This window comes from Ovis aries, chromosome 1 (assembly GCF_016772045.2).
Source record: "Ovis aries strain OAR_USU_Benz2616 breed Rambouillet chromosome 1, ARS-UI_Ramb_v3.0, whole genome shotgun sequence".
NCBI classification, from domain to species: domain Eukaryota; kingdom Metazoa; phylum Chordata; class Mammalia; order Artiodactyla; family Bovidae; genus Ovis; species Ovis aries.
Genome location: NC_056054.1, coordinates 71896098 through 71923503, shown reverse-complemented (window position 1 = coordinate 71923503; position 27406 = coordinate 71896098). Strand labels below are relative to the sequence as shown.

Below are 27406 nucleotides of genomic sequence, written 5' to 3'. Positions count from 1 at the left end.
AACGATAAGCATGAAGATACAAAATACAACATCGAGAAAACAAAATGTGAGGGAAGGGAGTACAAAAATGCAAATCTGTTACAATGTGTTTGACCTTAAATGACTGCTAGTTTAAAATGAGTAGATACAGTCATGAGTTAATATGCTTGAACTTCATGGCAACCATAAATCAAAAATATAGACTATATTCACAAAAAACAAAAGGAAAGGAAATCAAACATACTACAACAGAGAGTCATCAAATCACAAAAGGAAAAATAGAAGAAATAAGCAAAGAAGAACTAGAAGACAACTAGAAAACAAAGATTAAACTGGCAGTAAGGGAACTTCCCTGTTGGTCCAATGGCTAAGACTCCGCATTCCCAATGCAGGGGGCCTGGGTTCGATCCCTGGTCAGGGAACTAGATTTCACATGCGGAAACTAAAAGATCCCATATGCTGCAACAAAGTTCAAAGATTCTGCATTCTACAACTAAGACCCAGTACAGCCAAAAAAATAAATAAATATTTAAAAATAATAAACATAAAATTAAAGGAACTTGAAAAAGATTTTTTTAATGGCATTAAGTACATACTTATAAATTATTACTTTATATGTTAATGGGCCAAATGCTCCAATCAAAAGACACAGCATGGTAGATTGGATAAAAGACACAAGAATGTACAATATGCTGCCTACAAGAGATTCACTTCAGGGCAAAAGGCATACACATACTGAAAGTGAGGGTATAGAGAAACAGACTAACACATATAGAAAACAATCTTGAGGCTACCAAAGGGAAGAGGGAGGGAGTTTTATTAACAGATTAAAAACTACTCTACATAAAATAGGTAAACAACAAGAATTTACTATATTATACAGGTAATTATTTTCAAAATTTTGCAATGAGCTATAATCAGAAAAAAAAAAAAGAAAACAAGAAGGAGGCAGAGGTAGCAATACTCATAGAAAAAATAGACTTTAAAACAAAGGCCATAAAGGAAGATAAAGAAGAGCATTAAACGATGAAAAGGGGATCAATACAAGAAGAGGATATTATACTCATTGATATATATGCACCCAGTAGGGGAGCACTTATGTTCCTTTTACACCACTTTGTAAACCATTTATGGAAATATAAATTGGTGCAGCCACTAGAGAAAACAGTATGGAGATTTCTTTAAAAAACTAGAAACACTGCTATCATATGATCCAGCAATACCACTCCTGGGCACATGCCAGAAAAAAATGAAAACTCTAATTTGGAAAGATAGAGGCACACCAATGTTCATAGCAGCACTATTTATAATAACCAAGTCATGGAAGCAATGCTTGTCCATCAACAGATGAATGGATAATGTGGAATATACATATAATGGAATATTATTCAGTCATGAGAAAGAATGACATATTCCCATTTGCAGCAACATGGAGAGACCCAGAGAACATTATATTTAGTAAAGTAAGCCAGGCAGATAAAAACAAATATCATATCATTTAGAATGCAGAATCTAAAAAGTAATGCAGGTGAATCTATATCCAAAACAGAAACAGACGCACAGACATAGAAAACAAACTTGAGGCTACCAAAGGGAAGAGGGAGGGAGTATGGGATTAACAGATAAAAGCTACTCTACATAAAACAGGTAAGCACCAAGAATTTGCTATATTATACAGGTAATTATTTTCAATATTTTGTAATAAGCTATAATCAGAAAAAACACTGAGTCACTCTGCTGTACACCTGAAACTAACACAGTATTGTAAATCAGCCATACTTCAATGCAAATAAATGAGAGCATGTATTATGCATTCGTGACTGATGAATGCTGATGAACTACCCGCCTTAGAATCCTGCTTCAGGACTGTATAAAAGTGCCTATTTCCCTACCCTTTTGCAAAGCGTGCTTTTAACTTAAAAAAAAAAAAAACATGTTGCCAGTCTAAGCCTGGTGTGCAGCAGTCCATGGTGTCACAAAGAGTCAGACATGACTGAGCAACTGAACTGAGTCTATGAGGTGAAAACATCAGAGTCTTAAATGGAATTTCCCCTATTATAAGGGAGGTTCAGTCTTTTTTAGTATCTTTAAAAAATACTGCACTTTTCTTTGAAGCATCTATTCATATTCTCATTTCAGTTTTATATCGTGATACTGGTGTTTTAAAAGTTGATTAGTAAGACCTTTCATAAATTAGAGGTCAATCTTTTTTTATATGAATTGTAACTTATCTGCCTGTTAATTTTGCTTCTACTGTTTTGTCATGCAGAAATGTTTCTTTTTAATGTAGCCAAATTTACTGATGTTTTTAGTTTTATGTCTCCTGAATTTTAAGTCATAGGGAGAAGCCTTCTTTACTTCCAGGTTATAAGAGAATTCTCCCCTGCCTTCTAGTACTTCCTGATTTCACTTTGTCAGTTAAGATCTTTAATCTATTTGGAATTTATCCATATAAGCCATGAGGTATAGATCCAGTTTTTCCCTCTGGATTCCTCCCCAGCTGTCCCAACACCACTTGTTGAATAGTCCAAGTTTCTGTCACTGACTTGAGATGCCATTTTTTATCGTGTACTAAATTCTTGTAAGAATTCCTGTTCCTGGATTATCTAGTATCCTTTACTGACCTTTCTACATATGAACTAGTACCACACTATTCAATTATTAAACATGGTTTAAAAACTGGAAGGACTAGTTTTCCTTCATTGTTTTCTTCAGATTTTTCATGGTCATTTAAGAGAATTTTTTTCCTTACAGACATTCAAATCAGCTTATCTAGCTACTGAAAAAATCCTATTATATTTATTTTAATCATGATAAACCTATATTTTTCAACTTAGAAATAACATCTTAAATAGTGTCGAGGGAAGTAACATTTTTAACATGTTGAGTCATACCATCAAGAAGACATTCTATCTTCCTATTTGTTCAAGATTATTTTGTACCTCAGAAGCATATGTAAGCTTTCATCCTGTGGTTCTTATACATTCTTGTTAATTTCTAGACTTTTTTTGTATATACTTTTTCCTGCTGTGATAAAAGCAGTCTTTTCAGAAAACATATGAATGCTACAGATTTCAGTATATTAATCTTGTTCCCTGCTACCTTAGTTTTTTTTTTTATCATTTGTTGTTTTCCAATTAGTTTTATTACCACATTGCTGTTCAGTCGCTAAATCACATCTGACTCTTTGCAACCCTTGGGACCATAGGGCATATAAAGCAGTATGTATATCTTACCACATATAAAGTAATAATTTTAACTCCTGCTTTCCAGTGTTTACATTTTGAATTTCTTTTTCTTTTCTATTACTAAACAGTCTTAACACCAAAGAATCTGAATTGTTTTGAAAGAAAATGCTTTCTGAACTTTTATTTAGTGTTTTCAAAAAATAAGATCAGATAAAGATTTCACGTCATTTTATTTGCTTTTCCTCAAACACAATTCTCCATAAGACCCTAATTTCGACAACATGGCTTGTTAAATATTGTGCTTTTTAGGCATTTAATTCCCCTATGCTGATTCCGTCTTAGTTCTGAGAATGATGGAGGGAGGCATGTAAAGCGTGGGTCATCCCTGGTAGGCTGTGGACCAGATGCACATTAATGAGCTGGGGCAGGGGATGTGTCTACTGGTCCACAAACGGTGGTTTCTTTCCCACGTCTGTTTTTCCTCCCCCACCAGGAAAGCCACTCAAATACACAGGCAACTATCTAGAGAGCTGATTGCGTATTTAGATGACCCTATACATGGAATTTACTCAAGCAAACAATGCAGTGACATGCACAGGCTCCTATGTGAGAGGCTAGAAATAGAATTTACTAGAGGGAAAAACCCAAGCCTTTTAGACTTTAAATCTAAAATCTAATGGGGGTGGGAACTCAAAATACAATATTACATTGAACACCAAAAGGAAAAAGACATGCTTGCTTGCTATCTTCTGCAGTATTTTTTCACTGCTCTTAGCAGCTTGTTCCTAGGTATACAAACCTTCTCTATACTCAGTCATTGCTCTAAAAGGGTGTGTTATACCTCACATGATCAACCCAGAAAGAAGAAACAATTGGTTTATCAAAGAGAAGTATTTAGAAAACGTTCCTTGGCTGTATGGTCCCACTTCTCATGTTTTCAAGCTTTTCACTCTTGGCACTGCTCTTCCATGATAAAATATGATAATTTCCATCTTAAAACAACTGCTTGCTTGTGTAGGAAAAGGAAATGGAGCCCTCGAGGCTACTTTTATCTCCCTCACTCCATCCAAGAAAAACCAGTCAATCAGCAGTTTTGTCTTCACTTGAAAAGCTAAGTGTTGGAAAGGTCTGCATTTAAGGGGTGAAAGGACTAAGACTGGCTTGAGATGTAGAAAAGATGGTGTTCCGAGGACGCAGGGTACAGGACCAACCCCGCCATCCCCTCCCCAGCTTGGTGTGAGCCCTTTAGGCTGTTTGCCAGACAAAATAAAACCAACAAAGACCTGTTTGCTTAGAGTTACAGGAACAAACGTGGACGCTGTTTGGGTTTGAATGCCAGCTCTTCCACTTGTATAACTTTAACCTGCCTCTGCAATAGCTTTCTCAGCCATAAAATAGGGATGGAAATATCTACAACACATAGGTTTTATGAGGCCCAAGTAAATCAGCACATGTTAAGAGCTTAGAAAAGTACATGATAATTTTTGGGCAAGCATCAGACTCAATAGATGTCTGTTATTATCATCAATATCAAAATATAAGCTTCCCAGGGAATTACAGTAATCATCCCATTGATAGTAAGAGGACAGTTTATTCAACTCTGGTTAAATTACAGCCTTAGATATTTTATTCTCTTTCAATTCCTTCTTCAGGCCCAGAACACACATAGTGTTCTTTTAAAAATCCTTCTCAAAAGACAAACACTGCATGAACTCACTTATATGTGGAAGCTAAAATAGTTTATCTCACAGAAGCAGAGAACAGAATGTAGTAGCCGCAGGGTGGGGGCGGAAGGGGAGATGTGGTCAAAGGGTATAAAGTTAAAAAAAAACTTCTCTCCACATATTAAATCATTTTTCTTTGAGTTACTGGAATATTTTATTTTTTTCTGGATTTAGTTATGTTTCATTGAGATATGTTTATGACATCTAATAAGAAATCAAATTTTAAAAAAGGTATTACAGAAAAATAGTATGGTATTCTCCTCCGGAAATAATTCTCTCCTCTTTCAATTACTTATAACACAGAGTATTTTGGAAAAGGACACAAGGATGGTTTACCTATAGTCTTCCCCCTGTTCTGTTAAAATCTACTCATTTTTCTTAGCACCTGCTATCTCAGCATTTTTCAAGCTCTTAGAAGATTATGAAATATATTACTTTTTAAAAAACTGAAACAGACTAGGAACTATTAGTAAGGAAGAAGTCTTGTTTTGTGAGACTTTATTTCTGTTTCCATATACATCAGTATGTATGAAGATATGTGTATACTGGAGTTGTGATGTAATGCACTTCTTACTGGGAATCCTGACCACAAATTTGATGAACATTATACTAGGGAGCTGGCATAATGCCTTGGTTCTACTTAAATTGTGATTATCTTGAAGGGATTTTGCACAGAGGTCTCATTCACTGTAAACATATAATTTTCAAAAGAATGGTAATGCAAAATAAACCTAAGTCCTTCTTCAGTACCTCTCAGCATCCTGATGGTGGTGGTGATAATTAATTGCATTTCCCCCCTCAGCCTTCTCAATGGCTCACACGTGAGCCATTAATCACAGCAGTGCAACTACACCCTTAGAGCTTTAATTACAGGAGACCTCCTCTGTGCCAGGTATTGCCCTAGTTGATAGGGATGAATAAGACTGTGAAAGCAGTTTGCTGAGTGATGTTCTTGAGAAGGATCTGTTTTCTATTCTCACTGAGAAAAAAGGTGTGTTGACCATCTGGCCTTGCCCACCAAGGCCTGCTTCTTATGGAGAACGTAAGAGACTCTCACCAAGTACCCAATAAGTTTTGTTAGTGGATAAGGAAAACGTTTGAAAGCTCTTACCTTGGGGGAACTGGTAGCCTGGGGCACAGCAAATCCGCATTTGGAATCTGGGTGTAGTTGAAGGAATTCAAATTATAAACACACAGGAAGGATCCTGGAAGCAGAAAACACACAGGCTATACCATTTTCCTACATTATACTTATCTCTCTAGGGGAGCTAGTAAAGAAACCATAGTCATTTTACCCAACTGGGGAAAAGACAGAATAAACCATTAACAGAAAACAGGTCTCTGGGTGTCCTAAAGACAAAAAGAATTAAGCATCCAGTTGAGATCAAATCAGGTTCTCTGCTTTCCTCTCTCCAAAATGCCAAATTCAAGTTATAAAATGATTGGTAACAAAATGATTTGAAGATGATTTATTATATAGGCTTGATATTTTTAACCCAGTCTTGCAAATAATTTTTAAAAATCTGGCACCCCACTTCTTAGGCAGATGAAATTTGCAGTGGGCTGCCTCGAATTTCTTACTTCCCTTTGCTTGTTTAATCCTTAAAATATAAATCTGAAAAGCAGGCTCAGAGCAAGTTAAGTGCTTTTGGAACAACGTACAACTGTCCCACTGGTCAGTGAAACTATCCACAGCCCGAATATTTTAATGAAAGAACATACTTGTTGGCAATTCAACCCGAAGCCTGTGGGTGCCTCTCTAGGACTGGACCTGCCAAGTGCGCTTCTCTGACCTCCGTCTGACCCTGCCTTCAGGCCCTCAATGTCTGCTGTTCCCTCCCACTTTCTACGGCAGACCAGACCCTGGCAGTGAGCAGAGAACAGCTAGGGTTTCAGATGAATTCCAGATAAACCTGAACGCAATTAAGCTCAGGAGAAAATGTTTATGGCCCTTTCTACACAAGGAAAGGCACCCACAAGGAAAGACAATTTCCCACTTCGCAGAGGAAGCAGAAGCAAGGCAAGTGATCTCATCTATGTCTGTACAGGTTACCCTGCCATGATCCCCAGCCTCAGGGAGAATAGAGACCCCATCCTTTGGTACCCACCACTGGTGTTTGCAAAGAGCTGGACCTCTTCCAGGGTATCAAGCTGCTCTTCAGGACAACTGGATACACAGAGAACGGTGGAACTGAGCCTCACATCCTTGACTTCCAGGTTGCAGGAATTCATAAAAAACACGTGTCTAGGAGGCAGATGAAACAGAAAGAGAATGTCGTAGAGCATTTCCTGTTGTTGAGTTTAATTGTGGGACTTAAAAGATAGCCACACGCTATCAAACATGGGAATAATTAAAGCCAACTTTCATCATCAAATACTTCCTGCATAATTTAACAAGTATTATGCCCACCTGGGTCATCTATGGAGTTGTACAGTTTGGGAGCTGTATTCAAATGTTAACAAAACTTCCCTCTTCCAGATTCAGCATTTTCTGGGATGTTGATAACACTAGGGTGTTCTGGGAGGAAGTCGCTGAGAAGCAAAAAGGACTGATAACACTGCCTGGGTTCCCTAGGTGAGGCCAGTGCATCAGTGAAGTCCACAGAAAGCATAGTGAATTCAACTATATCTCAGAGAATAGCTCAACCCAGGGAAGTGAGAAGGGGAGAGGAGGAGGCCAAGGTTGTGAATTAAAGGCTTACCCCTCCCCCTGCCTCCCAGTTTGAGCCAGGAAACTCGAGACCCTTCCTGCTGCAGCTGCCCAGTCACTGGGCACAAGAACAAAACTGCTTGTTGCCATTAACAAGGTCACGTGAGGGTTGGCAGCGGCAGCTCCCAGACCCTTGCCCTACACTTATCCCAGCTGCTGAGATCAGAGCAATGTCAGGTCAAGAGCCCTGTAGGCAGTCCTCCAGGAGAGAGACCCGGAGAAGAGGTCCCAGAAGCTTCTTTTTCCTCAACTGGGGTTGGAAGGGGGGTGGTGGTGTAACAGGAGATGGGGGAACAGATTTCCAAGTGTATGATAACTATATACTTTATTCTACTTATTTTATTAAGTTTTAAAAATTGCAGTAAAATACACATAAAATTTTACCATCTTAAAGATTTTATGTGTGCAGTGGCACGAACCACATCCACGTTGATGTACAACCGTCACTACCACCCACCCCACCCCTCCTCCCACAAGAATCTTTTCATCTTATAAAACAAGCTCTGTACCCACTTAATAATAATTCATCACCCCCAAATCTTGGCAACCACCATTCTACTTTCAGTCTCTATGAATGTGACTACTCTAGGCAGCTCATATAAGTGGAATCAAACTATTTATCTTTTTGTGATTGACTTACGTCACTTATCATAATATCCTCAAGATTTATCTATGTTATAGCATGCGTCAGAATTTCTTTCCTTAAAAAGGCTAAAAAATTATCCCATTATATGTATATACATTTTGTTTACTATTCATCTGCTGGACACTTGGTTGCTTCTACCTTTTGGCTATTAATAATAAAATATATACTTTTCATTTCAAAGAGGGTGACTATTTCCCAGCACTGCATTATGAACGCAGTGTCCAAAGAGAAGCACAGGTGTATCTGGGAAGCCTCTTCCTCCCTGTGTTCTTTGTGAGTGACACCCACAAGTGTAGGGGGAAATGGCCCCGGGGCAATCCATTTCCAGCAATGCAAAGCCCCCTACTGGAGAGCAACATTCAGGGGTAGAAGAGGCCTGCTCTGGGATCTGTATTTGGTGACTCCAAACTTATACCCAGGACCTTATACACTTAAGATGTCTTTTCTAGGAGCTGCTTTTGATTATCAAGTCTTGAAATTATTATAAGGCCTTATTCATCTTAGAAAATCATGGCCAGGAATTTCTCTCCCCTTGGGGGAGTCCTGTCTTTTCTCTCCCCTTTTGGTTTCTCTTTTGGAGTCAGGGAGATAAGAGTATGCACCACGGTGCCATAGCTGAGAGTGTAGGCTGGGAGAGAGTGGGACACAGGTTCTCAACATCCCCAGGTGGGATTGAGGTATTTCCACATAGAAACAATACTCTCTTTGGTGTATAGTTAGTAACATGATTCTGATCCCAGGTGGTGCTAGCGCTAAAGAACCCGCCTTCCAATGCAGCAGACTTTAAGAGATGCAGGTTCAATCCCTGGGTTGGGAAGATCCTCTGGAAGAGGAAATGGCAACCAGCTGCAGTATTCTTGCCTGGAAAACTCCATGGTGAGGGTTACATTTCATGGGGCTGCAGAGTTAGACATGACTGAATGACTAAGCACACACACACACACACACACATAATGAATAATAATAGTGACAATTAACACTTATTAAGCCTTAGCTCATGCAGTGTCTCAGTGGATCCTGAAAACAGCCTATGAGATAGGTATAATAACTGGTTTAAGAAGATGAAAATTCAGCTCAGAGAAGTTAAGTACCCTGCTCAAAGTCACACAGCTGAAAAGCAGCAAGGATTGAATTTGAACTTGGGATTGGCTGATACTAAAACCTGTGTCCTTACTACCATATCAAAATTTCCTTTTATGAGTTGGCTTGATAGAGTTTTGAGTGAGCTATCAGTTTCCAGGCTCAAAATGACTAATTTATACAAAGTTGTGAACTCTAGCCCCTCTGTAGGTTGAGGACTTACTTCAACACTTACTTTTTCTGAGTCATATCCTGCCCTGAAAGAGGAGCCCCTTCTACGGGGGAGTTCTTCTTGCCACACACGTTCCCAAAGCTGTCGTAGCCGAAAAGGAGTCTTCCTGTGGCTCCAGCTGCCACTGAGTAGCCCATGATGAACGCCTGGCAAAACCCAAGTGGCACGTGAGAGCCTGGCCAAAAGGCTGGAAAGCAGCCCTCACATCCTTAAAATGGAACCTGGTAAAATCAAATCTCCCCAGCACGAATGCACTTCCCTGCTTTAGCAGTGACACCAGCAAGGCAGATCAATTAGGGGTCCCCAGCCTCCATGATCTAATGCCTGACGATCTGTGATGGAGCTGATGTAATAAGAGAAATAAGGTGCACAGTAAATATAATAAGCTTGCATCATCCCCTAACCATCTCCCATCCCCGTCCGTGGAAACACTGTCTTCCATGAAACCAGTTCCTGGCGCCAATAAGGTTGAGGACCGCTGATGGGGGTGCTGCTTCTCTAGTACTTGCTTTACCAGGTTACGGAGGGACACTATTCTAAAACTCTGAAGCAGATTCCTCTCTGCTTTCTCTCCTTCTTCCCCAAGAGTCTGTCATTTTCTCTTTTTGCCTAAGATCACCAGGATAACTCAAACTTTTGTCCCAGTGTCTAAGGCACTGGGGCTCTGCTTCCTTCCCTGAGGTTCTATCCATCTACCTTTCCTCCCTTCCACCTCTCTCTCCTCCTACTTCCTCTTCCACTTTTATTTTTATCTTGTATTTAGGGGACACTGATCTTCAGGGGTAGAAGCAACACAGTTGAAACATACCAAAATATGGTCTGTAACAAGTGAGAAAATGGTGCTTTGGAATAAGTGCTTAAAATACATAAGGAATTTCAGGAATTTTGCTGGACAAGAACATCATGCAATCTGTAGTCACTTTTGTCCAATTTTGTAATGAATGTGGAATATTTAATATTTCAGCTCAAGTGACTAGTCCCTTAATATGCATTGATGGGCCCTCCACTCAGATTGAGTCTGTATCTTCCCATAACATAAGGTTAGTATCACAAATTTCTCAATCTGTAATACAGAAAATACCATTCAATATTTGGAAAAAATAACTGTGGTACCAGATGTTCCAAAAGTATATATTCCCAAAGTCAATTATGTTTCAGATACTTTACATTCATTACTAATTCAGGAATCAAAATAACCATCTTAAAGTGCCTACTAAGGGATACAGAAACAAAATCGAACCCCCAAGAAACAGCCTAGAAGACAGGCAGGGCTCAGGGCTGAGAAACTTCTGACATCCCAGGGAAGGAGGGTCTCTGCCACTCCTATTCCACCAGTACCTCCTCAACCTCAAGGTCAGACTCCAGGATGAGTGGGTCACCTGTGCAAGTGGACAGATGCCTCACCCTTTACTCTCAGGCTTCGGGAGGGGGTGGGTGTGCGCCCCTGTGGCTGGCACCATCGGCTGACCCAGTCCCCAGTTGGTCCCCTTCCTGCTCTGCCTTTTGGAGTGTGGTCAGATTCTGATTGGCTTTAGACTTAGACAAAGGAAAGGGGTTCTGGTCTTCCACCCAGATCAGCAGAGATCTCATAATAAAGGGGAGCTCCTGCCCAGGAGGGCAAGGGTTTTTTTTTGGTGGGAGGGGCCGGTGGCTGGAGGGAGATTTGGATAATTCTGAGTCCCTGTCATATTACCACATTAAACCATTAAAATTTTCTTTCAACTTCAAACACACAATTGCAATTCCAAACAGTAGGTGGGTATACCAGTTATGGTGGAGCTATTCAAGGAGGTTTCAGTCAATTGTGGGAAGATACGGAAAAAGGAGCCTTGAAAGAAGAGTAAGAAAAGGCAAGGTGGGAGAGGACACTGGGGAGGGAGCACAGGCAGAGATGGCCCAGAATTGAGCGGGTTCTGTTCTGTATATATAAAGAAAGGCTGGCACTCTTTCTGTTTGCCATAGACTGTCCCGGTTCATAATTCTGGTCCCTCACCCAAACCTCATTTGTTCAGCCCCAGCTCAGGACAGCACCATCAATAATTCCATCCAGCATGTGCCTTGTTCCTGGTCAGGATGTCACAACAAAGACCAGAAAGCCAAACAGCAGAGGCAGAAATAACATCCTTGCCCTCTTGGCTGCGGATAAAAAAATATTGCAAAAGATAAAAGCTAGTCACCTCAGGAAGAACTATCATTACTCAAATTTAATACAGTAAAGAGAACATGGGCACACTGAAGTTTTCAGGTTTATTTTGCAAATGATATGTAAATTTGAAGCCATCTCCAGCTTTGTGCCACCATTCTGATGGTTCTTAGATCTTTCGGCTGTGATGGGCCATCTATAAATCCTTTCCCCAGACAACTGCCGGCTGAAGGTTTGATAGTTAGGCACTGGGTTTGAGCTGTGGAGAGGCTAGGGAAGATCATTAACAGCCCAAGTTCAAAGCAGCCGGGAACTGACAGAACAGCTGCTCCCTACATTTATACAACAGCAGACCAAGAGAGAAACACCAGCATCTGTGGAAAGTTTAAGAGGAGGTGTTATAGGTATAGTTTTTCCCAACTTCTAGAGAAAAGCTGCAGGGGTCATTATAGAGGCAACACAGAACATATGGTTATGCCTTTAAGGTCCAGCCTTCCGCTGTGCCTGTTATTCACCTATCTGTGTGAAACTAGTCGGTAAGTCAAGTGAGTAAATGCCTTTCTAGCTTGGAAAGAGATCATATTTTAGGGTTTATTCAAATTTAACTCTTTTCAACAAAGGTAATTACATGGTAGCCACTGTCAGGCTTTATAAGCATTTACCATGAAGAGACAGCATGCCTCCATCTGAAATGGAGGATTTCATGAACATGATATTTTAAGAACTCAAGTGAGCCTTTTTCTGCTGTTACCTACAACTCTAAAATAAGCTATAAAAGCATCAAAGTTCAGCTTCCAAGAGACTCTTCAGGACTAAAATGGAAGGTCTACCAGCAATCACACACACCTGGTAACTAGAGTGGGCACAAACCTCATTTCCTATCCAACTAGAGGGTTTATAGCAAAGGCTTGTTCACCTGCTAAACACAACATTCCAAGAGCAAGTTACACTCAGCTAAAGTAAGAGGAATTTATTTCTAGGCTTACCTGGATATCCCTTTGTGAGAGGAACATTTTATGCGGGGGACTGAGACCAGATGGTACAAGAACTTCCCCCTCAGTGGGCTGGTACTAAGAGGCCTACTGAATGGCAATCCCACTGCAGACGGTGGTTCTCATTTCCCAATGCCGTCTTGTGTTAGAAAGTGGCCCATGGTAATAAGCCAGCCTCTCCAATCTACTGAGCCTACAAGGTTAAGAGATACCTGACTGGCACTTCTGAGAACTGCTATTTGCTCTGTGGCAAACGTCTCTAGCCGTGGCACAACCTGTTACCTAGTACAACCTGGAACCCTCACCCCCCACCTCACTTCACCCCCGCCCAGGGACGCGATTTATACTTGGGGCACAGCTATTTCGGGACACACACACACCACACTCTGGTCTTTTCCCTGCCAGGCACCCACACTTACCAAACCAGTCCAGAAGAGAAAGAACAGGAACAACCATGCCGTATCTGTGCATTTCCTATAAATCTGAGGTCGCCACTGTCTTTGCGTGGGGATTCTTTCTGCGGAATCCTTCCAGAAAAAGAAGGAAGAGTGTTTAGGAAAAGAGGATAATCATATATTTAGGTCCCAACCTAGAAAATGAGCCCAAACTTACTCGAAGACTGTTCAAAATAACTTTTCTTTTCTTTTTTTTTTTTTAACGTGGCCTCCCGAAACGTTCGCGAATGCTTTGAAACACCTGCCTGTGCGGAGCGGATGAGAAGTTCCCAGCCGCCGAGTCCTTACCTGGAGGCGCACCTAGAGGCGGCCCCAAGTTGGGGCCTAGAGGCCAGCCTCTCCCGCGCCTCCGCCCGAGCAGCCGAGTGGGTTCGCGGTGCCCCGCCAGGTGCCCCCGGGAGGCGGCGGCGCAGCGGCGGGAGGTCGGTCCCCGGGATCCCGGGAGGAGGAAGCGTCCCCGCGGGGCAGGTGCGTGGAGGGGCCCGAGCCTTCCCCGCGCGCGATCCCTCCCCTGGGGCCAGGTGCGGGCCTTACCAGGTGCTCCGCTCCGAGGCACTGCATCTTGCCCTTCGCGCCGGGGGCCGCGCACTGGGAGCCCTCGCCGAGCCCGCTGCGGGCCGGCTCGGGGCCCGGCGGCCGACCGGCAAGAAGGGGCGCAGCGCCGCCCCGCGGCAGCCTCCGAGCGCCACGGACTTCGCCCTGTGCGCCATCCTGAGCGGCCCCCGGCCCCCGCGCGCACCCGGGGCCGCTCGGGTGCACCCGCCGATCCGCGCGAGTCCCCGCGCACCTGCCCCGAGACCGGGGCTCTTCGCCGCTCGTCTAAACCACCACGCGGTGCGACTCCCGACTTGCCCGTGTAGCCCGCTGAAGCGTGAGGTCCCCGCTGGCCTCGCCACGACCCTGCGCGCGCCCCGCTGGGGCCTGATTAGCGTGCGGCCACGCAGACAGCAGGAAATAGAAAGTCTCAGGAAACCATTGCCGAGGGCGGGCCACGGCGGTATGCCGAATTACATCTACATGGCTAACAGGTGAGTGCCCTTTCCCTGCACCGGGTTCTGTTCTAACCGCTTTCAAAGGCATGATGAGAGAGTCAACCAGGCAGAAACTGCCATTGCCCCAATCTACAGACGAGGCAAACCGAGGCACGGACAGTAGCCGTGTAATTTGGGGGACACACAGCCAGCAAGCTGTAGAGTTAGGAGAGCTGGACCCCGAGACTCGAGGGGCTGTCAAGGTGGTTCTCAGCACCAGCATGCGACCCGGGGCTGCTCTCCCACGACGCGTGGAGAAACTAAAACAGCTGGGGGAACCGCAGGTTCTAGGAAGTAAAAAAGAAATAAAAAGGCTGGGGAATCTAAAGATTGGCTTAATCTGTGAACATGTAGAAGGTGGGTGGCAGGAGGAGACGCCACCAAGTTAGACGGGATGAACCAGACTTCAGGTTCTGCTTTCACGGCTCTTCACAGTAGAAATGGTAACAACTCAGAAGCCACTGGTGGGGAGTCCTCCCTGGGAATAGCTGACCAACACAGAAGTGGTGCTGGGGTGAGACATTAAACGCTGAAGGTGGACCCCCTGCCCCCCTTTCGCTCTCTCCTCCCCCTACGCACACACCCAGGGCTGCCAGGTTAACCTTTGTTTTTAGCCTTGCTTCTCCCTGAGGGCAGAAACCTGGCTGAGGAGTGATCTGGTGTAGCCAGGGAGTGGGAGGGACACACAGAGGCTCCCCTGCGCCTGAGACTTCGGTTCTGGGCTCATCACCGACCTCCCACCCCTAAGTCACTGGGCCTCCTGGATGCATGTTTATCAGAGTAGCTGAAACTCCAAGAGAACGTGAATTCACAGGCCAAATAACTGAACCTGCGAGTACAACTACCATAAAACGACAACAATTGAACAATGTCTGCCCTCTGAAACGGAATAATTAAAACTGATGGAGCAAGATTTTTAAATACGCATGAGAAATATATTTGAGAAAGTGAGGAATGGCAATAGCAATATAGGTCAGGAAAAAATCATGAAACTAAAATGAATAGAAACATTAAACATGAAGAATATGATAATAGAATGAATATTCTTTATCAAGAACACGGATAAACCATGGACTAGATGCAGCTGAAGAGAAATCAGTGATTGGAAAGAGTAGTTTCAGCAGCTTGCAGTGAATAAGGCAGCTATTTTTAAAATTTCTAATTAATAACAAGAATAGAACTAGAACAGAAAGGGAATGATATAAAAACAGAGAGGAAGAAATATTTGAAGACAATGGGAATAAATTTCAAGGTGGAAAGAAAGAAATAAACCTCAGATTTAAAGGGCAAGTCTCAAGCCAAATATTTTTATTGTTTTAGGAATTTCTTAAAAATCCACTTTTTGGAGCAATAGATTGACTGCTCAAGTAATTCTCATCAGAATTATAGCTTCTCCTTGGAACCATACATCAGTCAGCTGGTTGATCACATGACTGTGCCATTCACAGCTTACTTCAAGCCTGCCCCCTGCGGGGTCTACCCATCCTCAACTGTTAAAGGGCTGCTACTGCCGCTGCTAAGTCACTTCAGTCGTGTCCAACTCTGCGACCCCATAGACGGCAGCCCACCAGGCTCCCCTATCCCTGGGATTCTCCAGGCAAGAACACTGGAGTGGGTTGCCATTTCCTTCTCCAATGCATGAAAGTGAAAAGTGAAAGTGAAGTCGCTCAGTTGTGTCCAACCCTCAGTGACCCCATGGACTGCAGGCTTCCAGGCTCCTCCGTCCATGGGATTTTCCAGGCAAGAGTACTGGAGTGGGGTGCCATTGCCTTCTCCGGTCAATCTAATCATGCTGCCTGCACTGAAAGGCCTGTCTTATACCAGACCTTAAAGATCTTACAAATATCCTATCCTTGAAATACATCAAATATATTCATGTTCATAAATTCACAGTAATACTCAACAAAAATAAAGCCTCATTGATTGCCATTAGAAGATTCTAGGGAACTAACTCCTTATCAAAAACTGGTAAATGAAAGAATTGAGCACATATCCTGTCTCTTCTACCCGAACCATTCATCAGGGTAATCATGTAATGGATGAAGGAGGTTTCTCTTTATAGAAGTATTCTGGCTTTTAAGTGCCAAAGGGATGATAGAATTTAGGACCTCACAATTTTCCGAAACAAAAAAGGGACAACTCGACATCAGCCTCCTGTCAGTGAAGAACACACTGCCACCTGTGAAAGAGTTGTGCCAGAGGAGTTCATGTGAATCTATAAGTCATAAGAATATAAGGAATAGAGAAAATAAGTCAGATGACACCACAGGGATACCATCAGCAAAACCAAGAATGGGACCTCCTACATACACACGACCTAGTGTTTTAACAACAATAGCAGCAGCAGCAAAACAATTTTCAGAAAAAAGACAGGGAAGGAAAACCTGTAAATTAAAAGAGACTTGGGGAGTATTTTAACTAATGATGTATGGACATTATTTAGATCCAGATTAAACTAACTGGAAAAATAAAAGGAAAGACAACCGTTTGGAGGACCATCTAGGAAATGTGAATCCTGATTGGATATTTGGTAACTTGTATTTCTGTTAAGGAATTTGGGGATCTGATGCTGTCGATGGTGTCATTGGGGTTAATTAATAAAGGAAAGTCCTGGGCTTCCCTGGTGGTTCAGTGGTAAAGGATCCAGCTGCCAGTGCAAGAGGCATGGGGTTTGATCCCTGGTCCAGGAAGATCCCATATACGGCGGAGCAGCTAAGCCCTTTCGCCACAACTATTGAGCCTGCGCTCTGCGACAAGAGAAGCCGCCCCAGTGAGAAGCCTGCGCACTGCATCTAGAGAGTAGCCCCAGCCGCCACAACTAGAGAAAAGCCCACACGTGGCACCGAAGACCCAGTGCAACCAAGAATAAATAAATAAAATTATATTAAAAAAGGAAAGTCCTTATCTCTTAGATTCACACACTGAAACTTTTACAAAATGATACAATGTCTGGGAGTTGCTTCTAAAAATTCAGGGCAGAGGGCAGTGGGTGGAGGTGTGGGGGAAAGATGATTGACCATCAGTTGTGCAGAAGTTGGGGGACGTCTCCATGGATGGAGGTTCATTAGTTTCTCTACTTTTATACGTTATACACTGACACACACACACACATGCACACATGTGCACACACAGAAAACAACACATGCCTCATCGTAGCCTCCAGTTAGGGGGCTTCCAACATGTACTGTATGCATGTACCTGTTTTTAACATACTTGCTGTCTCTCCAGTTTTACTCCCTGCTGCCTAGACCTGAGGCTCAGCCTGACCCCATCCTTCCTCAGGAGCAACACCCACTGCTGGACCTTTAGGACGGTTGTATCTCCAGACACAACCCATTAGTATAGCCAAGGTGCCAGCTCTCATGGTTCCCCTGCCCCTCAGTCTCCTCTTCGACTCCGTCTGGACCCCCAGTTTTTCTGTAGCACTTTGGTCGTAGCATTTTCTCCTCTTCTGTGTGAGTCTATTTATCCCCTCCCTCACACTGCCTCTTCACCCATCTAATCCTAGGTTTCTCGTGATTGTCGTTCCTGATATTCTACTCCTTATCAAAGGCTTTGGCACCCGCCTGAACTTCTAGCTGCTCTCCACAGATACTGGGCTCTTGTTCCTTGCCCAGTCAGCCAGAGATGCAACTGGAAGCCCTCAAGTAGCCAGCTTTATTTTCAGGTGTCTGACCTTTACCCTTGGGGTCAGGATTCCAGATGCAGACTAAGGCCTGAGCTAAGCTTCAGCTGGTGTGTCTTAGTGATCCTGTGCTTGGGGGGCCAGCACCGGGGAAAGGTCTGGTTTCCCACCCTTCATTTCTCTTTCTCAAGCTTCCTCCCTCTCCTCACCAGCTCCTGTGGCCTAGTTCCCAGCATCCTTTAAACCATAGCCTGACGCCCTTTTGTTAAAATACTGTGATATTAGACTATGATAACGAAATTTCTTTTCCAGGACTTAGGGCTCACCTTAGAGAGGCCTGCAGTATGGGAGACCTGGGTTCGATCCCTGGGTTGGGACTATCCCCTGGAGAAGGGAAAGGCTACCCACTCCAGTATTCTGGCCTAGAGAATTCCATGGACTATATAGTTCATGGAGTCCAAAGAGTCAGACACAACTGAGCAACTTTCACTTCACTTCACTTAAAGAGACAGTTAGTAGAGGCTCCAGAGGGACCGTGACCATCAACTCAGGCTTGAGGGTCCAGATCATTCTTCATTTTGCCTCTCCTATCAGTTGTGAAGACTCATCCCTCAGATTAGAAGCCAGAAATAAGATGGATACAGGGGGTCTTGGGTTTGAACTTTGGTTTCGTAGTTTGTCTGGGAATCACTCAAGATGCCCTTGTTAGATAAGAGGGTTGCAAAAGGCCATTTGGCCAGGGGACAGGGAAGGGGGTGGGGGAAGGGAGCCAAGAAAGGTATGTGTGCAAAGGAGTCCCAGCCCTTTGGAGCTGGATTGAATTAATTTCAGGATTAAAAAGTTGGAGACTTAGAAAAGTCTTCTTTTCTCCTTGAGCTCTATGCACAGAAATCTGGCCTCTGGGATCTTGACTAATTTTAGCACATATCCTTTCAACAAGGATTGGCTGAGCATTTGCTTTGTACCAGGACTTGGTCAACTCCAGGTGTGCAGACACCAAGCAGGAAGATTTGCCCCTTCAAGGTCATGCTCACTTGGGGTTGGTGATGAGACGTGAGACAGGTGATAGGGTTCTTTACCCAGCTGACGTTACCTGAAGCCTTCCTGAAAAAGGCTGCCTGCATGGGGAGGCGAAGGATGAACAAGATATGGCAAGGCAGGGAAAGGTAAGGAGGGCATCCTAGGCAGAGGACACGGCAGCGACAGAGGCTGGGTGCATGGGCCTGCGCAGACACCACCAAGCAGCATAGCAAGACTGAAGGAGGGGTGTGAGCCAGGGAAGGAGGGAAGCAGAGAGGGTGTGGGGACTCCGGGGGCAGCCTGTGTGGGGCTGGGCTTGCAGCAGCATGTTGTCCTGCTATGCTTATATCGTGCCCACTCACCCTCACTTAGGACAGCTTTTGGAGAATGCTCCCCTGCCTGGCTGTGCTCTGAGGACTGGAAGGAAGAGAGGCTGGTTTTATCCTTGTATCTCCGAAGGGCTGGGAGCAAGGGTGACAGTTTTGCAGCCGGGCTTGGAGACAGCAGGAATCAAGTGAGAAAACTCTTATGGGGAAGTGAGCCATGCAGACAGTCCAGCCGCCAGGTTTCCCCCTAAATGTGGTCTTTGGAACACTGCTACTGCTACTGCTAAGTCACTTCAGTCGTGTCCGACTCTGTGCGACTCCATAGACGGCAGCCCAACAGGCTCCCCCGTCCCTGGGATTCTCCAGGCAAGAACACTGGAATGGGTTGCCATTTCCTTCTCCAATGCCTGAAAGTGAAAAGTGAAAGTGAAGTCGCTCAGTCGTGTGCGACTTCGCGACCCCATGGAGTGCAGCCTACCAGGTTCCTCCATCCATGGGATTTTCCAGGCAAGAGTACTGGAGTGGGTTGCTGTTGCCTTCTCTGCTTTGGAACACATTTGTCCTCAAGCCCTGAGGGGCTTTCAGTTTGATTAATTTTTTTTCTTGTAAAAGGCTATATATATTTTGTGTGTGTTAGTTGCTCAGTCATGTCTGACCCTTTTCAACACTATGGACTGTAGCCCACCAGCCTCCTCTGTTCATGGAATTTGCCAGGCAAGAATACTGGAGTGGGTTGCCATTCCTTTCTCTAGGGGATCTTCCTGACCCAGGGATCGAACTCAGCTCTCCCACATTGCAGGCAGATTCTTTACCATCTGAGCCACCAGGAAGCCCAGGTATTTTAGGTTAATATATTCTGGACGGAGGAGCCTAGTGGGCTGCAGTCCATGGGGTCGCGAAGTCGCACACGACTGAGCGACTTCACTTTCACTTTTCACTTTCAGGCATTGGAGAAGGAAATGGCAACCCACTCCAGTATTCTTGCCTGGAGAATCCCAGGGATGGGGGAGCATGGTGGGCTGCCGTCTATGGGGTCGCACAGAGTCGGACACGACTGAAGCGACTTAGCAGCAGCAGCAGCAGCATATTCTTTCAAATGTATCAAGTATTGCATAATAGAATTATATATAACACATGTTATATATGGCAATGTATGAGATAATGCATGTTAACATGAACACTCTGAGCCCACCAGGCAATCTCAGAGTTAGAATATTACCGTGCTCTTCCTCCTTGAACATAACCCCCACCAAACCTTCAATCTCAGAGGTAACTGGTTCTCTGAATTGTATCAATCTCTTGCTTGAGCATACACATCTCATTGTCCTGTTCCTTAATATAATTTACTGTGCTTTTTAGGGGATGTTACAAAAATGGTGGTATATGATATAGAGTTGTTTGGAACTTTTTTCACTTATAATAATTTTTTTTCATGCTTGGTTTTAAAATTGAGGCTGGTTCTTCATAACAATCAATTTCAGCGCAGACTTTCTGACTATAATGTGGAAGAGCAGAAGGATCAGATCCCAGAGTTCTCAAATGTTGTTGAAGATAAAATGCTTGTGCTGCTGGGGGCTGACTGCTCCCATTTGTTGACTTTCCTTTGTCCCACCACTTTCACTTAGTCCGATTATAATGTTCTTTGAATATTAATCAGATCTCTCACCTCCCAGTTTTCTGCTTTTGTGCAGGGCAGAGCCTTGCCATGAATGACTTTGAGACACTTCCTGCTTCCCCTTACCAAGCAGTTGTTCCTGTCTCTAGGACACCTCTTGCCAAAGCCTTGTATGTCCACGCATGTCTTCAGAAACCATTTTCTCCTTTTTCTGTCTTATAGTGAATACTGAGTTCTAATGGCAGTACCATCAGAAAGCCTTCAGAGTGGTTCTTTGATGGGGCTGGAGACTGAGCAGAAGGAAGTTTGTGAACTGATTTCTCTTGCATGTTCTGGAGAATGTTAGGCCTTGTGTTACTTCCCCAGGGCTGCTGCAATAAATTAACACCCATTTGGTGGCTTAAAACAACAGAAGTTTACTTTCTCACAGTTCTGGAGGCTAGAAGCCTAAAGTCAAGGCATTGGCTAGGCCATGCTTATTCCAAAGGCCCTGGAAGGGGAGAACCCTTCCTTTCAGCTCCTGGACTTCAGTGTCCTTTGGCTTGTGGCTGTGTCTTTCCAATCTCTGACTCCATGTTCATGTGGCCTTATTTTCTGGGTTGCCATGTGTCTTTTTTTATGTCTCTTGACAGGACACTCATCATTGGATTCAGGGCCCACCCTAATCAATTCAGGATAATGTTATCTCAAGATTCATGTCGTTAATTATCTTCATTCCAAGTAGAGTCACATTCTGAGGTTCCAGGTAGTTGAGTTCAGTTCAGTAGCGCAGTCATGTCTGATTCTTTGTGACCCTGTGAACAGCAGCCTCCCTGTCCATCACCAACTCCCAGAGTTCACCTAAACCCATGTCCATTGAGTTAGTGATGCCATCCAACCATCTCATCCTCTGTTGTCCCCTTCTCCTCCTGCCCTCAATCTTTCCCAGCATCAGGGTCTTTTCCAATGAGTCAGCTCTTCACATCAGGTGGCCAAAGTTTTGGAGTTTCAGCTTCAACATCAGTCCTTCCAATGAACACCCAGGACCACTCTCCTTTAGGATGGACTGGTTGGATCTCCTTGCAGTCCAAGGGACTCTCAAGAGTCTTCTCCAACACCACAGTTTAAAAGCATCAATTCTTTGGTACTCAGCTTTCTTTATAGTCCAACTCTCACATCCATACATGACTACTGGAAAAACCATAGCCTTGACTAGATGGACCTTTGTTGACAAAGTAATGTCCAGGTAGAGGCATCTTTATTTTGGGGTGTGTGTGTGTGTGTGACATTATTTAACTCATTACAGACCTCCAGATGCTACTTGAAGAAGATGTCTCATGGTTGAATATGTTTTAGAAGTATTCTTCCCTATACCCTCTCAGAGCATCACACTGTACACCAGTATATTAGAGACTAGACCGCACTGTGCGAGTGTGTGCATGTTAACAACTCTAATGCCACTTTGGGAAGTGCTTTTGGGGACTACACATTTTTGGAGGACATGGCAAACTTGTGTTGAAATAGTCAGGGTCTTGGATGGAATCATTTCTGAGCACCTGGAAAGCCCTTGTCCCCCCATACCTACCTCCTTGATCAAAGCTACCTCATATTTCGTAGACAAGAAAACTCACACTGAAGGAGAACTCCCAATACAGACAGCCCCAGAGAAGGCATTTGAGCAATATCTCCTTACTAGATGTAAATAACTAACCTCATGGTCAGTCTTTCTTATCCAAGACCTTGGCAGAGGGAGGAAGATACCTGGCCCTCAAGGCCACTAGGGCTTCCGAAGTCCTGGGGTGGCAGGACATGAGCCCAGAAGTTGAACCTCAGCTCCCTTGTAACCCTGCAGGACCAGTGCTTTTTACACACAATTCAGTACGTTTTATGGCCAGAAGTGCTCATCTGTTTAACCTGGAATGTAGGACTACCTTTGCATTTTGACACTGATACTTGATTCATTAAGATACCATCAATTTTTGCTTCTTTCCAAATATCTAAGTATCAGAATTTTTATAAACACAAGCATAAACTTCTAGAAGGCAGATTGAATTTTGTTTTATAAAATTGTGCTGTACTTGATTACTTGTGACATTTCTGTCTTCTTATTCAATAGGTAACCCTGCCCTTGGATTGGGCTTCCCTGGGGGCTCAGGGGAGTCCACCTGCCAATGCGGGAGCTGTAGGAGACTCAGGTTCAACTCCTGGGTCAGGAAGATCCCCTGGAGAAGGAAATGGCAACCTACTCCAACATTCTAGGAGCCTGGGGAGCTACAGTCCATGGGGCTGGAAAGGGTCAGACATGACTGAGCACGCACACACCCTTTGAACCAAACGTGCTGTGTTATAACAACAGGAAACCCACCAACACAGATGTGCTCTGATTTTTAAGTTCTTACATGCAACTCTTTTGAGGAAGATATTCATCAATTTCTTCTGAATTTTAATAATCCAAAAATCTTATCTTTTTCTCTTCTGGGCTGAGGGAGAGGAATGGGAGAGGAGAGAGAGAAGGAAGGAGAGTGGGGTCGTGAGAAAAGAAGCGGTGAGCAGAGAGTGTGGGAGCACTGTTCCCAGCTGGAAGATTTTAGGCAAATACCCTTTCCCTCTGGGCCTCTTTATAAAATGAGAGGGGAGGGCCAGGTCTTGTCTCCTTCCAGCTATGGAATTCTGTAACTTAAAATTACATGGCAGAGGTGTGGAAAGGAAGAACCCAAAGTAAGCAGAAAGAAGCAAATGACAGAGATGAGCAGAAATAAGTGAAGTAGAAATGAAAATGTAATAGAGATGGCCAATAAAAACAAAGCTTGTTCTTTGATAAGACTGAAAAAAAAAAGAAAAAGGCAAGGTGGTGTAAGATCATAAATAGATTGGAGATAAGACACGAAAAATACCTGGTGCATAAGGAAAGAGATGCTAATGACACAAGGGTTGGTGATGAGGCACCGCCTCCCAACTTTGGGTTCCTTTTTTCTTTCCATTCTCTTTAGTTTTCCTCCTTTAAAATTTTATTTTTATTCTTATTTTCATCTTTGTTCCACAGCCACATATTGTATCTGATGTTGGCACTCACGGTTAGAAAGGAGGTGATGGATTATAACCCTCAGACCAGTGTCGACATTGAAGGGCAATGCAGTTGCCACTTTCTTACAGCAGGTGGCACTGTAAGCCAGCATCTGCATAGTAAACTAGCCATAAATTGTAGTATGCTTCCCTCCCCGCCCCCTCCAGATTCTACCCTCTCTTCCTCATTGTCATTTAGTTTTGCGTTTTCACATTTCCAGAATTGTGAGGCATCTTACACTCAATGTGTGGATTTACTGTAGAGTTTTATGCCCCTGAAAACTGTTATTCAAATGATGTTGGTTCTTATTAAATCTTAATATTTTCTTAGAATGGAAGACATTCAGTATGTTATGAACCTATGAAACTGGAATGAATGAGTCACCTGTAAAGAATATCCGAAATCAGTGGACATGGGTTCTTACGGAAGAATTGAAAATGATGCATTATTTAGTTGTCTGGAATAACTTTTTCTTTGGGGTTGGACAGACTTAGAAGTTTGAAACCCAGCTTGGACACTGACTCACTATGTTATCTTGGGTAAATTTCTTATCTTCTGTAAACCTATTTCCTCATCTTTAAAATGGTGATAACAGTGGCTCATTTGAAAAATTGTTGCTGTATGCCTACCAAATATCTTGGCTCAAGACAGTTTCAGTAACCTCCATCTGTGTGTGTGTGTTGTTAAACTGTTTCCGACTCTTTGTGACCCATGGACTGCAGCCCACCAGGCTCCTCTGTGCATGGGATTCTCCAGGCGAGAACACTGGAGTGGGTTGCCATTTCCTCCTCCAGGGGATCGTCCCGACCCAGGGATTGAACCTGGGTCTCCCGAGTTGAAGATGGATGCTTTGCCATCTGAGCTACTAGGGAAGCCCCAACCTCCATCGAGTGTTATGTAATTTTGAAAAGCTGAGGTTAACAATGAAATGTGAAACAGACTTCTGTTATTTTATAACAGCTGAGGAGAGTGTACCTGTGCTATTCCATGAATTAGCTAATTGACTTGGGGACTGTGAGTATTGGACCACTGTTTGGCACTCAACCCAGGTGGCATGGCTTTATCGTCTCCAGTGGTTACCAGAACAGAATCCCCTGGGATGTTTGTTAAACAAATGAGGAGTTCCTGGGCCCACCCAGACCCACTAAATTAAAAATCTTTGGAGGCAGGGCGCAGAATATGCCTTTAAAATAAGTTCCTGGGACTTCCCTGGTGGTCCAGTGGTTATGACTTTGCACTTCCAATGCAAGAAGTGCAGATTCAGTCCCTGGTTGGAGAACTAAGATCCCACATACTGCATGCTGCTAAATCGCTTCAGTCGTGTCCGACTCTGTGTGACCCCAGAGACGGCAGCCCACCAGGCTCCCCCGTCCCTGGGATTCTCCAGGCAAGAACACTGGAGTGGGTTGCCATTTCCTTCTCCAATGCGTGAAAGTGAAGTCGCTCAGTCGTATCCCACTCCTAGCGACCCCATGGACTGCAGCCTACCAGGCTCCTCTGTCCATGGAATTTTCCAGGCAAGAGTACTGGAGTGGGGTGCCATTATATATTCCAAAGTTGCTAAGAGACTAGGTCTTAAATATTCTGATCCCCTAAAAGAAATAATTTTGTGACTTGACAGAGTTGTTAGCTAATGTAATCATACTGCAATATATAAATGAATCAAATCAGCACATTGCACACCTTAAACTTCTGCAGTGTTATATGTCAATTATTTCTCGATAAAAACCTATAACCCATTTTAAAAAAGTGAGTGGGTCTGGCATGACAGTGATAAGGTATCATCTCTATTGTGTGAAATAGAAAAGGATAATTCTGGATTGGTGAATGACAGTTCTAGATAACTGAAGTTTAACTTTTTTAAGTGTCAACACTACTTTAACATGCCTGACGGGAACTATTTATTCAACAAATACATGCTGATGACTTTGTTGGTCCTAGGCACAGGTTTCCCTTGTCTGTACACTGAACACACAAGCGCATGGTGTTTGGAGCTGGGAGACCCAGCTGGACCAGCTCTCCACACACAGCACACTTCCTGTGAGGAGGGCCTCCCGGGCTGCCCGTGCCCTCAGTCAGGACCTGTTGGATGGGTGTTCTTCCTGCTGCCCTTCATGAAGTTCTTGGTCAGACTTACAGGGCTCCCTCCAAATACCAAATTACCTGCTGAACTTAAACTTCTCCTCTACTGTTTCCATTGAAGGCAGCTCAACAGACCCCAAACCTTGAATATACAGCTCTCTGCTTATCTGTAGACGTGTGTACACACACACATATATATGTGTGGCAGGTCAAGCACACTCCTCTGCACATTTGATCAGCTACTCTGGGTCAAAGAGGGTTTCAAGTAACATGGCAGGAGACAGGGTCACAGCTGAGTGAGCCACACACGGGGCTGGATGAGGCGTCCGGGGGCGCTCCTGGCAGAGAGCTTCTGGAGATGAGGGTCAACGCTGGCTGCCAGAGAGCATAGCTGTCACGTCCCTGGGGCGTGGGAGAAGGTAGATTGCTGTCTCCTGTATGACTTCACATCTCCACTTGTTTCAATAGCCTCCTGTTTTACAGACAAATGGTATTATAAAGAAACAAAGTAGTGTGACTCCTTCAAATGGGGGCATGTGTGTCTCAACTTTCTTGCCGACAGAAGGTTGTTGCTGTGTGAGTGTTAGTTTCTCAGTCATGTCTGACTCTTTGTGACCCCATGGACTGTAGCCTGCCAGGTTCCTCTGTCCATGGAATTCTCCAGGCAAGAATACATAAATTCTTGTACTGCGAGATCACCTGGGGACTCACTTTGAGCAGTGTGTGTGGTTGGTGGTGGGCAGCGCATTTACCCTGCACTGTGTGGCCCTGCTGTGAGCATCCAGATGTTCAAGCTGGTTTTAGAAAAGGCAGAGGAACCAGAGATCAAATTGCCAACATCTGCTGGATCATCGAAAAAACAAGAGAGTTCCAGAAAAACGTCTATTTCTGCTTTATTGCCTATGCCAAAACCTTTGACTGTGTGGATCACAATAAACTGTGGAAAATTCTAAAAGACATGGGAATACCAGACCACCTGACCTGCCTCCTGAGAAATCTGTATGCAAGTCAGGAAGCAACAGTTAGAACTGGACATGGAACAACAGACTGGTTCCAACTAAGAAAAGGAGCATGTCAAGGCTGTATATTGTCACCTGCTTATTTAACTTCTGTGCAGAGTATGTCATGAGAAACATTGGGCTGGAAGAAGCACAGGCTGGAATTAAGATTGCCGGGAGAAATATCAATAACCTCAGATATGCAGATGATACCACCTTTATGGCAGAAAGTGAAGAACTAAAGAGCTTCTTGATGAAAGTGAAAGAGGAGAGTGAAAAAGTTGGCTTAAAGCTCAACATTCAGAAAACGAAGATCATGGCATCTGGTCCCATCACTTCATGGCAAATAGATGGGGACACAGTGGAAATAGTGGCTGACTTTATTTTTGGGGGGCTCCAAAATCACTGCAGATGGTGATTGCAGCCATGAAATTAAAAGACGCTTACTCCTTGGAAGGAAAGTTATGACCAACCTAGACAGCATATTAAAAAACAAAGACATTACTTTGTCAACAAA

The 27406-nt window shown here is 43.8% G+C and overlaps 2 protein-coding genes across 10 annotated transcripts in view; one reads left to right on the top strand and one right to left on the bottom strand.

Moving 5' to 3' along the window:
• SLC44A3 (solute carrier family 44 member 3) overlaps window positions 1-13791 on the bottom strand; it is an 84566-nt gene extending 70775 nt beyond the window's left edge. For 3 of the 5 annotated variants that reach the window (XM_015092126.4, XM_042251142.2, XM_060400881.1), the window contains exons 1-5: window positions 13684-13791; window positions 13114-13221; window positions 9563-9705; window positions 7000-7136; window positions 6003-6096 (exon numbers count right to left, since the gene is read on the bottom strand). In XM_015092126.4, coding sequence (XP_014947612.3) covers window positions 6003-6096; window positions 7000-7136; window positions 9563-9705; window positions 13114-13221; window positions 13684-13710 — 509 coding nt within the window. In that variant the 5' untranslated portion in view covers window positions 13711-13791. Of the gene's footprint in view, window positions 1-6002; window positions 6097-6999; window positions 7137-9562; window positions 9706-13113; window positions 13222-13437; window positions 13509-13683 lie in introns of those variants that run through there. The other 2 variants (XM_042251152.2, XM_060400884.1) reach the window with 2 other exon arrangements.
• LOC121819811 (glucocorticoid-induced transcript 1 protein-like) overlaps window positions 13220-27406 on the top strand; it is a 50067-nt gene continuing 35880 nt past the window's right edge. For 3 of the 5 annotated variants that reach the window (XM_042251172.2, XM_060400889.1, XM_042251167.2), the window contains exon 1: window positions 13220-14177. In XM_042251172.2, coding sequence (XP_042107106.1) covers window positions 13408-14177 — 770 coding nt within the window. In that variant the 5' untranslated portion in view covers window positions 13220-13407. The other 2 variants (XM_060400896.1, XM_042251162.2) reach the window with 2 other exon arrangements.